Source organism: Frieseomelitta varia, unplaced genomic scaffold (genome assembly GCF_011392965.1).
Source record: "Frieseomelitta varia isolate USP_RPSP 00005682 unplaced genomic scaffold, Fvar_1.2 scaffold_285, whole genome shotgun sequence".
In the NCBI taxonomy this organism is placed as follows: Eukaryota; Metazoa; Arthropoda; class Insecta; order Hymenoptera; family Apidae; genus Frieseomelitta; species Frieseomelitta varia.
In genome coordinates, this window is record NW_025110018.1 from 1,316,026 (window position 1) to 1,327,875 (window position 11,850).

General features: G+C 31.5%; 1 protein-coding gene across 1 annotated transcript in view; it reads left to right on the top strand.

The window, feature by feature from the left end:
* LOC122529408 (5-hydroxytryptamine receptor 1-like) overlaps positions 1 to 6,566 on the top strand; it is a 154,778-nt gene extending 148,212 nt beyond the window's left edge. The window contains exon 7 of the mRNA XM_043655518.1: positions 6,488 to 6,566. Within this exon, the coding sequence (XP_043511453.1) occupies positions 6,488 to 6,532 (45 nt within the window). The 3' untranslated portion in view covers positions 6,533 to 6,566. The remainder of the gene's footprint in view (positions 1 to 6,487) is intronic.
* Positions 6,567 to 11,850: the final 5,284 nt, after the last annotated feature.

Genomic DNA, 11,850 nt, shown 5'->3' on the forward strand with positions numbered 1-11,850 from the left:
AGAAATTTAAATCAGTACTTCGAAATCGGTAATTTCTGTATTCAAATTTCTCTGTATTCAATTTTCGCGCGATTATTAATTTCAATTTTACACGCTTACGCAAGGAAAAGATTCTCTCGATACAATAATGAATTGCTTTGCGTAAAACTAAAATAAAATAATATAGTATATAATAATAATATAGTAGAAAAATACTATATGCAATATTTCAAGATCTTCATGAAATTCGATTCTTCATTTTCAGCGAAAAAATGAGAGGTTTAACGAAAATTTGCGATGAAATACTTAACGTAAGAACGTAAAAACAGAGACGGTAGATGTTAGAATTTGTGTCTTTTGATGTCCTTGATTTCGTATAAATTTCAAAACACTCCACCCGGTATAAAGGAGAAATTCAGCTCGTTTCGTATCGATCTAAAAGAGATGTAAGGTAAAAAGTGTCAGCTATTCGTTTCACTGGCGTGCAGTTTGGTCGATAAAACATTTCGATGGCTACCGGAAGTTGGAAATGGACGTTCGATCGTAACCAGATCTTTTAATATCGCGGTATCAAACACGGTCGACAATACTATTCGGCGCTATATGCATTTGAACTCAGTTTTTTCTTTTTTTCTTTTTTTTTTTTATTACGATCGCTATCTACGGAATGAAAAATCATACTACGACGTATTGTTATTGGTAACTGCAATTCATATCAGCATCGACGTCACAGAACGCAGGAAGCTACGTTTGTCATAAATTTTCGCTGTTTAAAAAAACAAATCATAATTTATAATTAAAAGATCGTTTATAATTTGTAGAGAATTTATAATTCTGTATATGTGTGATATGTGTAATTAATGCTCATAACTATATGATTCCTGTAACACATTTTTTTCATTCTTGCATAAAGTACAGTAATTTTTGTTAATATTTCGAGGATCGTGTTGTTCGAGAGTATTTCTATTTTATTGTAAAGTTAGTAAAAATATAAGTTTAATTTACTCTAGTGTATTGTTAGAGATAGAATTGAATTGGACAATTTTATTTAAGTACGCTTACGTTATTGCAAGAAAATTATATTCCGTATCCAGGAGAAATTTGTTTCAACCTTCCGCCGTTTGATCAAAATTTTAGTGAAAATTGGAGAATTGGAAATATCTTGAAATTGAATATATCTTAAGATCAAAATAACACAGTGGACATACATAAAAATTACATACATATAAAATTAATAAAATTACATATATATAAATAATTACATATCATTATATATATAAATACAAAATTACATATATGAAATAACATAATGGAAATGTATTTTTTAATTTTGTTATATATATTTTATATTATATTCATTATTTTATTTTGTTATACATATTTTATATTATATTTATTATTTTATTTTATTATATATATTTTATATTATATTCATTATTTTATTTTATTATATATATTTTATATTATATTCGTTATTTTATTTTATTATATTTTATAGCACTTTTTATTATACATATATATATATATATTTTTTTTTGGACAGAGTTACACACAACATGCTCGGCAAATTAACAAAAAAAAAAAAAAAAACAATAGACACTTTCAACACAGGAAACAATTAGCACAGATTGCAACTTGCTACAAAATCAGTTGATGACGACGCTAACGTAGACAACGTTAACCGCGTTAACCGAAATGCTGAGAACAGAGAAACAGAGCAAGAAAATTACTGAATTACAGCGTTTCGGCACGTCTATGGTTAAACCTTGCTGCGTGATAGTCTTCGCCGTGTTGAGCATTTGCCAAGCTGTATGCACGAATCAATGAAACACCAATCGGAATGCAATTACCGCGTTCGCTGTTGTGCACGTAGCGCAACACGCTGTGGCGTGTAACACGTTTTTACAAACACGTGCACAACATCCCGCGTAGCAGACGCTGATTTTAAACAGAACGTGCGCGAAACATTAATTTTCTTCCAACTTTGTAACCGCGTAAAAGTTGGAATACAAAGCGCGCTGTTCAAACTGGACCACGCTCGGACGAAAAATGGCACTGTTTAACTTGGGTTTACGATTCCATTTTGTCGAAAGGCGAGGAAGGAAAGTCTAATAATTTTTGAATAGCTGACTCCGTGTGGATTTTTGTACATTCGTGGGGGTGTTTGCAGACAGAAATAAATGGCGATGTATAAACAAATGTACAGTGTGCAGTGATTTATTTTGAAAATGGTCCAGGTCCGTTTATCTTTAAATCAAGATTTTCAACAGTTTGCGTTTTAATAAATTTAAAAATATTGGTGGCGTGACGTTTTTGTTTCTCTAAGGGTGTATAATTTACCAATCTGATTAGTACGATAGACATTGTTTAGAAAATAACACGTTTCTGAGGGCTATGAGCTACTACTTTAATAATAAAAACATATGGCTCTTGTCTCATAAAATTTTACTTCATATCTTAAAACGGGATTTAAGCCAATTTTAAAATAAAAATTTTTGTCATTCGTTTGACCGGCTAATTTCTAATTGAACAGCTAATTCTTTTTGTACAAAATCTTGGCGATTTTAAATATATTAGTTACAATTTGTTTAAAAATGAAAAAAATAACGAGATAGTGTAAATATTAAAAACAGCCAGCTTGATTTCAACTAAACATTTCCAACAATATATATAGAATTATCGCACGCATAGATCGTTCGGGGAAGTTGCGCCACGTCTCGAGATATCCTTTCCGAAAACGAAACTTCGATTTATTCCACAGACGTAGCTGGTGAAATCGTTCGCTCTTTCAATCCACGTCCAGGGAAGTTTCTTTCTGGGGAATTCAGCGTCTGATATCATCGGGAGATTTCCGCGAAGTTGGCCATTGTTGTGCAACTGTTCGTTCGTGAAGATACTCGCGATTGATAATCATTCAAAATCTTAAAATTAAGAAAATACGTCCAGCAGTTTCAAACGATAATTGTCCTTTTTTCTTTTCAGTTATCCTGCGCCATTCGAAATTTTTAAATAAATAAATTGCTGGATGGATGAAAGTTTAAAATATAATACTTAACTAAAATATACTACTAAAATATAACTAAAATATAATACTTAAGGATAAGGCAAAAGGCACGAGAATGAAATTCGTGATTTTACAAAATGAGGTTAAATTCGCGAATAATGAATTATTATTAATTTCGACGATTGTCGTTCATTGTGTTAATCATGTTTATTCCATTTTACAATTTTAAACTTTCTTTTTTAATCATGTATTTATTATATATTTAGTTTAATAAATGATATATATTTTTCTTAATATAATACGAATGTGATTATTATAAATATATATCATTTGTTAAATCATAACGTATAATCGTCACTGTATAACTCCATTTTACATTATGATATTTACAAAAAAAAAAGAAACAATCTTCCATATCATTTATGAGAATGAAACTTTCTGAAAAAAAAAAAAAAAAATGAACATTAGAAGCATGAGAAGACAATTCCTTTTGAAGCGCTAAATGGTTCACTCCGTATCGACACAAAAAAGGGAAACGCCTATTATACGTACAAGGCATTATCGCGAACAGATTGAAAAATCGAACGTAACCGAAGGTGTATCCCGCAGAGAGGCAGAGGAAATGAAATTTCTTGCAGCACTCTGCCGTGTCGTTCCGTGTTATTATGGAAATTCACCGGGGCATGTTGCACAGTTTAATTAATCCGGATCGTTGCAGTCGGCTCGTTTAAATTTAAGTCAAACCGTTTAACAAGTTTCCCGAGCCGGTTAAAAAGAGACGGGGCGAAATAAATGCGCGATCGTTGGCGAACGGTTTATCGAAGAAAGAGCGGGCGATTTCTCCGAATAAAACTTTAACCCCTTCTCGACTGCGCTGAACTCAACGTTCCCTTTCGCTTGGTCGTACTTTCTCACGCGTGATGGCGTGATTTTGAATGTTGCAAGCGTAGTTTCAATATTTAACATTTACGCCGAGTGACATTAATATTACAAGTATACTCTGATATTTAATATTACGAGTGTAACTCCATTTGTTTGTGTCGTTTGCTGCGGATGTTCCATTTGAAATTTTTGTACGAGTTGATAATTGTGGGGAAAGTTGATGATTTGTTTTGGGAGGTTAATAATTTTTTTATGAAAATTAATAATTTATATATATATATAGTGTAGAGAAGCTTCGTATATTTTTCTTGGATGGGTAGAAACCCACATCTTTCAAATTCACTCGGGCAAATACAAAAATAAAAATTAATTTCCTGATAAATTTAAATATATATAATTATATATAACTTTTCATTATGAATATTAATATTTTATCAAATACAATATTAATATTTTAAATTTAAATATATATATTTATATATTTATATTTATATATATTTATATATTTATATTTATGTATATTTATATAATTATATTTATATATATATATATATCTTTTCATTATAAATATTAATATTTTATCAAATACGACAAATTAAGTTCGAAAAGTGGCAAATGCAAGAGAGTTTCTGGAATTATTAAGAAAACTATATCGATCAATATTTATTGTCGTTTCATTGATAACACACAGAAAATTTATCAAGCAACAAAGATTTAACGAAGCGTAGAAATCTGTCGACTCGATATTCCAGCAGTACATGTTCCAAGGGTATCCTAATTGGCCATGAAAGTACTTTTGTATCTTCACTGTGATTTAATTGGAAATCGGGGTGAAATTCGATGGCAAGGATTCAGTAATCGTTGACGGGAACGATGACGTCTAGCTTCTTCGGATTAACTTGATGAGGGGAAAAGTTCGTCAAACTCGGGATTCACCGAACGAAAATATGAAGTTATAGCCTTGAGTTGAAGTTTATTGATCAACTGTTGGTACCGATCAAGTTGGCAGAAAAGAAACTGCCAGTCTTACTTAAGGAAGCCATAACCTCGTAATTGCGGAAATAATTCCGTGGTTGCGCTGAGATTTATCGTTCGATAGTTGGCATTGATTTTGTTACGGTCTTAGTTTGCAATAATTGAATTATAGTTAAGTATCGCGAGCTCGCTTGTGTCGTTACTTTGGTAGCTAGTAGTAAATTATCGTGGTCAATAATAGCAAAGTGAATTTATGGTAATTGTTATATATTGGTAAGATGGTGTTCTTATTGTTGTAACGTATAGTCGATCAATTTCTCTATCATTATGGCCAAAGTTTTGGACGTACAGTGCTTGTATATCTATTTTATATATTATACTTTTTGGCTCTATTGTATAATATATTCAGAATTATTTAAAAAGCATTGTTACACATTTAACGTTCGATTGTTAGATTTTGTTCTAATTTCAATCTTCGTTGAATGATCAAGTGACATCCCTCTTACACAGGGTGGGTCAAAAATAAATCCGCAAAGAAATATTACATATTTTTTTCAATTATTATTTTCTGGCGGTCATTGTTCGAAAGGGATAATTTTTAAGACACAATGGAAAAATTATGAATTTAATTTAAAATTAATAAAATTGGTTTCTTCTTTTATTTGTTTATGTTTCATTAAAAAAAGAATAATAAGTGGGAAGAAACATGCTGTACTTTCTCGATTAATCGATGGATCCAGAATCTTTTTGCAATCAATAATTTTCAAAGAAACTGGTAATAACATTCTGCGATTTTCTTTATTCTTTTTACGTCGCTTTGCAACATTGTGTCGGTATTATGTCAGCGCATATTCCTTCTGTTTCGATATGGCACTTATGGTATGGCAATTCCATCTGCTGCATATGTATATATATATATATATATATATATATATATATATATATATATATGGGATGTTACAATTTAAATGTTACTGTAAAGTAGATTAACACTTAATATACATGCTTATTTATAGTATATAACTTCATTCGCGAGCATTTTGTAATTGCAACAAGCACTGGTACTCTTCTCTTAGTTAGAGAATTAAACAAATAAATATAGTAATTATTTACTAACGTGCTTCGATTGTGATTGTAAAAATTGTTCAACCTTTTCTATTTGAATTATTTAATCTCTTGTTAAATTCAGTGATTTACATGGGTACACTATCTATATAGTGTTGGTTTCAAAAATCGAAGGAATTCTTGTAGTTGGAGGTGGGAAATAAATGAACGAATACTTATCTAAATCGAATACATACCAACGAATATATCCTATATATTTTTGTATTTTATACTTCATGCTTATGTTATACATATTTTGTACAAAATTAAGAGCTTCGTTTTAGTTACCTTTATTATGAATATACATGAAAATTACATCTTTGTGTATTATTATTGTGGGATGGGCAAATTTTGGGAAAGGGCCCAGAACTCTCTTCAGTGCCCGATTGCAGATGTCTCAAGTAGTGTAGCATAAACAGTAGAGAAAGTTAGGCCTGGGGCTTGAGATTGTTTATGGCTAGCCCTCCAGGCCTAGCGTTTAAGACACTAAAGATATGGATGCGTTTATGTGTATGTGTGTCTGAATGACGAATTTTTGTGCAGATGAGGAAGGCAGTGAGTGTCGAGACATCAGAAAGAGCAGAGTGAGTGTCGAGATGTCAGAGAGAGCAGAGTGAGCGAGCCGTAAAAGAGAGAAGAGAGTGAATTGAGAGTTGCGAGTCTAGCCAGTTTAGCAATTAAGAAAATAGCGTAAAACGTCACTTTATAATCATCGTTAAGCAAATTTTCTTTTATTTAACCTTAAACAACTATCCTTTAACAAAATTCCTACAAATTGGGATCTCAAGCCAGGATTCCTACATATATATATCGTTTATTCTGCAGATATTCGCGCAAAATTGCTTCCTACAGGTACACGAGAGTACACGTTGCAAATCTACTTACAAATTGTCGAAATCCACACTGTGTAAAGATTCTCATCTCGTCGGTGTTGCGCGAGTAAATTCTGATTCTCTTACGTGAAGCTCTTTTACTTACGAGGCAGATTAATCGAAACAACGCTCGTTTCCGTTGATCCGTGGCCGCGAATGCAATTAGAGCGTCACGTCGTTTTGATAGAGATCGGCCGTAAATGGCGATCACGATTTGATCGTTGATAGGTTGCTATGAAATCAGGGACGAAGATGCCGCGGATGGGACAGAGCCCAGGCTTTTCTCTGTATGGACAGCGAGCGTGCACGCGATCGAAGAAAAAAAAAGGAAAAAAAGAAAACAAAAGAGAGAAGAAATTCGTGAAAATGAAATATCGAGAAAGCGAGCTGACAGAAGGAGAGCCGCGAGGGGGATGATCGATGCTCGTTAGCACGAGGGTGGCTGAATCCTTCACGCGCAATTATGAACGACGCTGCACGAACTCGTCGAGAAATTGAACTTCTTCGTCTTAAGAGCAAAATTTTGTCAGGGCGTTGCACGATGATGAAACGAGCCTTGAACATGCCCGGTTGTGTAACTTTTCGTACCAGGGGGCAGAGGGTTGATTTAACAATGAAAAAGCAGGTCGGAAATATTTTCTCGTTTAAGAGATGAGAATTAATTAACCCTTTGCTGCCCGGTAAATACAAGCCCAGCTTTTCTTTAATTTATATTGTAATTAATAGTGGTAATAATTATATTTACGTGTCGATGATTGTATATTGTTAATTATTATACTTGTATGTATATTAATTATTATACTTATATATTAATGTATATTAATTATTATACTTGTATATTAATTATGCATTAATGTATATTATATATTAATGTATATTAATTATTATACTTGTATATTAATTATGTATTAATGTATATTAATTATTATACTATTTGCAGTATTATCGGGTACTTTTACATTGGATTTCTTATTAGGTGTTCATGACAAAATTCTTATGAGTAAATAATCTGTTGCCGCATGAACGCTTTAAGAAACATTTATCGTTATTAATGAACAAATATAATAGTAAAATAGTGAAACAATGATAAAAGTTTCCAGTTTGGTTTTAAATCGAAAGCAAGTTTTTGAAGATCTTCTGGCTTCAAGAAGCATCTCTCTTAATTTCTCGAGCGAATACAGCTTGTCATTTCGCTGACGAAATTCAACTCCATCGAATAGAAACATATGATCGTCAAAATAGTATTTGACGTAGAAAAGTGAGACAAAAACAAAATTTCTTCGTTTCCAAGAGTGAAGATTGATCGAGTGCACGTCCGCTAAATTAACTTCTAACGAGTGTGCTGCATCATTTCTTTTGGATCTTCCTCTCGTCAGTCAGTCGAAAATTTAGAGCAGTAAAAACGTAAGACTGCTGTCGGTGTGTGTTGCACGTGTTACAAATTAGGGTATTTGTCTTGTTCAAGAGATCCGGATGCGTTACCTTGAAATTGCTATGACCAATTCGGATGCGAGATGCTGCCACTCGGCCCTGTCTTGATAAGTTATCGTCGCGAGAATTGTTCCACAACGAAAATTGTAGCGATACAATGGCCGAGAGATATGGGACTAAAAGGAACTAAAATTAAGGGACTAAGACATTTTGCAGTGAACGTTTTTTAAAATCTTTTCACATTCGTGTCAGTACACGTTTTGCACACTTTTAGGAAATTTTTATGTATATACTATGTGTATTCTGTAAAACATTTTCAGATGTAATGAGACTCAGCTATTATAATATATACTAATATAATATTATGATTATATTGAATATAATATTCAATATATTATATTAAATATAAGTATACTAATATAATATAATTATATGAATATAATATTCAATATATTATATTAAATATAATATAATATATACTAATATAATATTATAATTATTGATCAAATATAGAATAAATTTCAAGGTAAATACATATATGGAAATTAGAAGATATTTAATACAAACATATATTTCGCCTCAAAATCATAAAGATGCACAATATTCAATGAAATCATTTTTAACACTAACTGTGTGCATATAATAATTGTTTATTCATACTAGCTTGGAGAACATATTGCAAACGTCTATATTTTCAGATTAGTTTCAAATTTCATCAATCGCAACAGTTACCAATCTCTCGTTGGTGATAATCCAAAATGTTTTTATATAATAGAAATAATAGAACATTTTTCTATATATACTTACGTGTATGTAAATACTTTCACGAGTCAGTGGATATAAATATTAAATATGTAATAAATATAAATATTAAATCTTATATTTATTCACAATACGGTGCATTTCACTCTATTCATTTATTAATTTGTATCAGCAGCCTACAGATATATCAATTTCGAGGAACAGTCAGTTGCTGACAGAAGTTTAAACCGTGACGAGAAGTAGTTGGAAAGGTTTTCGTTGTTTGCGAGCTGGTACGAACTATCGTGAAAATTTGACGCGTATCTAGTGCAGTTCTCTTATTGCAACAATAGCGTATAACGTGTATGTATGTATGTATATATATATGTATATATATAAAGTGTAAAGTTTCGAAGTTGAATGCCCTAGTCTCGCGACAAGTCGCGATCCGTAGAAGGAACAATATCGCGATCGCTTTCGCACGGTTTTACTACTTTGTGCTAAATTTGACAATAAATTTCGCCCTTCGGCCTATAAAATTTACGACACTGTCAAACTTAATCCGTGGACGTAAATCAGCAGATTTTTAATACCTCCGGCAGAAAATAGTTCTTGTTCGTTCGGGGCGAACAATTCAGGATCGGTTGCAAGATATTTCTATGTGAGAAGAAATTAACGTTTCGCTTTCGTACGCGCTTTTGCACGAAAATTAAATTTTATAATTATTGCAATTAAATTATTGTTAATACTGCAGGCGTTTTATTGCGTAAAGTATCATTTTACTTCTCTTGTCTCAAAGTAAATATAATAATGTCGCTTTTGTGCTAGATGATTATTAAATAATATATTCAATAGACTATATTTTTGTCGTCGCTTTCAATTCACTTCAATTAAAAGTATTTCACTCGACGGGATCCGAAATTATTATTGGACGGTTCAAAATCAAATCTTAAATAATAAGTTTCATATAAGATAGTACGAGGCGAATAATATAGAACGAAAGTGCGACATGAAATAAATACAATATCGAACATGATAGCCAAAGTTCGAAGACATATTAGAAATTGAAACGAAACACAATACGTTGATTGAAAAATTATTTAATGAAATCTTTTCTTCCTTCTTCTTTTTTTTTTTTTTTTTTTTAATTTAATTCACAGTATCCTGACTCGATTACATCGCGCACCTTCCCTTTGAAAACCCGGCAGTAATTAAATTCACCGGCAATTTCGCGGAAACGCAAACTTTTAAATTAAGGTACACGATGACGGTGGATACCGTTTTAATTTCATAATTTTCGAAGGATTAGCGCCTCCGGTACGTGAGCCTCCTTCATAATGGCATCCGCAGTGTCGTGGTTCTTAAATACCACCTAGGGACACAAGAATTCTCTTATTGCGTGAATTAAACTGCATGGAACTGCAATGGAACTTTTCGTTCAACTATCGGTGAATTTTATTGTCATGCGAACAATTTGAAATAAACTTCATTATGTGTGATTTACTATTCGTTTAGAATGGTAAAATAATATATTTACTACGTATTTGTTGCGTAGAATCTATTAATATTATATATTTTCAATTAATTAATACATATCGAATAACACAATAATATATCAATTAGTCGAGTATATTGAACATTAATATATATAACGTATTAAAATATATACTTAAATTAACAAGTAATATCAATCAATTCAATAATTAATATAACAAACCCAATTATTTAATGTATTTTATTACCAATGTAATATTAGTAATTTTTCATATTCTTTTTATAATATAGGTGTACTTTATATTTGACAAAAGCCATAAAAATATGTTTCTTTTTTTAATGGTTTAAAATTGAACGGAATTTCATTCAAGTTAGTGAATATTTTCCGAGAAAATTGTCAATAATCTGATAAAACGAACAGAAAATTTAAAACATGTCATATAAAAACGTATTTAGTATATTTCGCAGCGGATTTAAATAAACAAATAGGTGCGTAATAAATATATTACGCTGCAAATAAATGAACTAGTATCATTCACATATCGTTCGACGTTAAATCTGTCGTACTTTTTCCTTTCTTTAGCGGATATCAAGGGATTATTTTCATTAAAATTCATTACTTACGTGGATATAGTCCACGCTGGATCGGATTTTAATTCTTTCTCAATATACGATGACTCTGTAATAAAGAAGTTCAAATCTACTTCATTGGCTTCGAATTTTTTTCGAAACACGCGAAACCTTTAAATTCTACAATTTTTACCTTCCTCCACACACACGAAAACCGGCCACGCTTGTAACTTTTTTTTATCTCGAAATGTATTCAACTCATTTCTTCAGATTGAGCTCATTTATTGCGAGTAGAAGATAGACACAATCCTCTTTAATTCACAGCGGCAATAGCCAATGAAATATTCGTCGAAGCCGGAATCAATAATAAATAGAAATTGTGAAAACTCCAATCAGCGACAAGTGAAATTTTCATTTCGTTGCTCAATCGAACAGAGCACTCAAAATTTCGACTATTCGGAATATTCTCCCTCTTGCCCCTCCGCAATTAAACGAGACGCAATATTTTACAAAACGGGAAGCGATAAAACTCCAAATTTTTCCTTCATTTGGTAATAACAGTGTAAAAAACAGTAAAAAAATTCTCCAATGCTAAACGAAAATAAAATTTTCGAAAAATTCCAATTCAGCTGCAAATAAAATTTTTATTCTTTAATACTCAAAACGCGAACTGTTCTCTGGCAATTGAACGAGACACCGTACATTTCTAGACGAGAAATTGCAAAAATCTCGATCATCTTCCATTTGTATAGCTATCTCTAATTGTAATAAAAAAATTCTCTCCAACTGAATTAATTG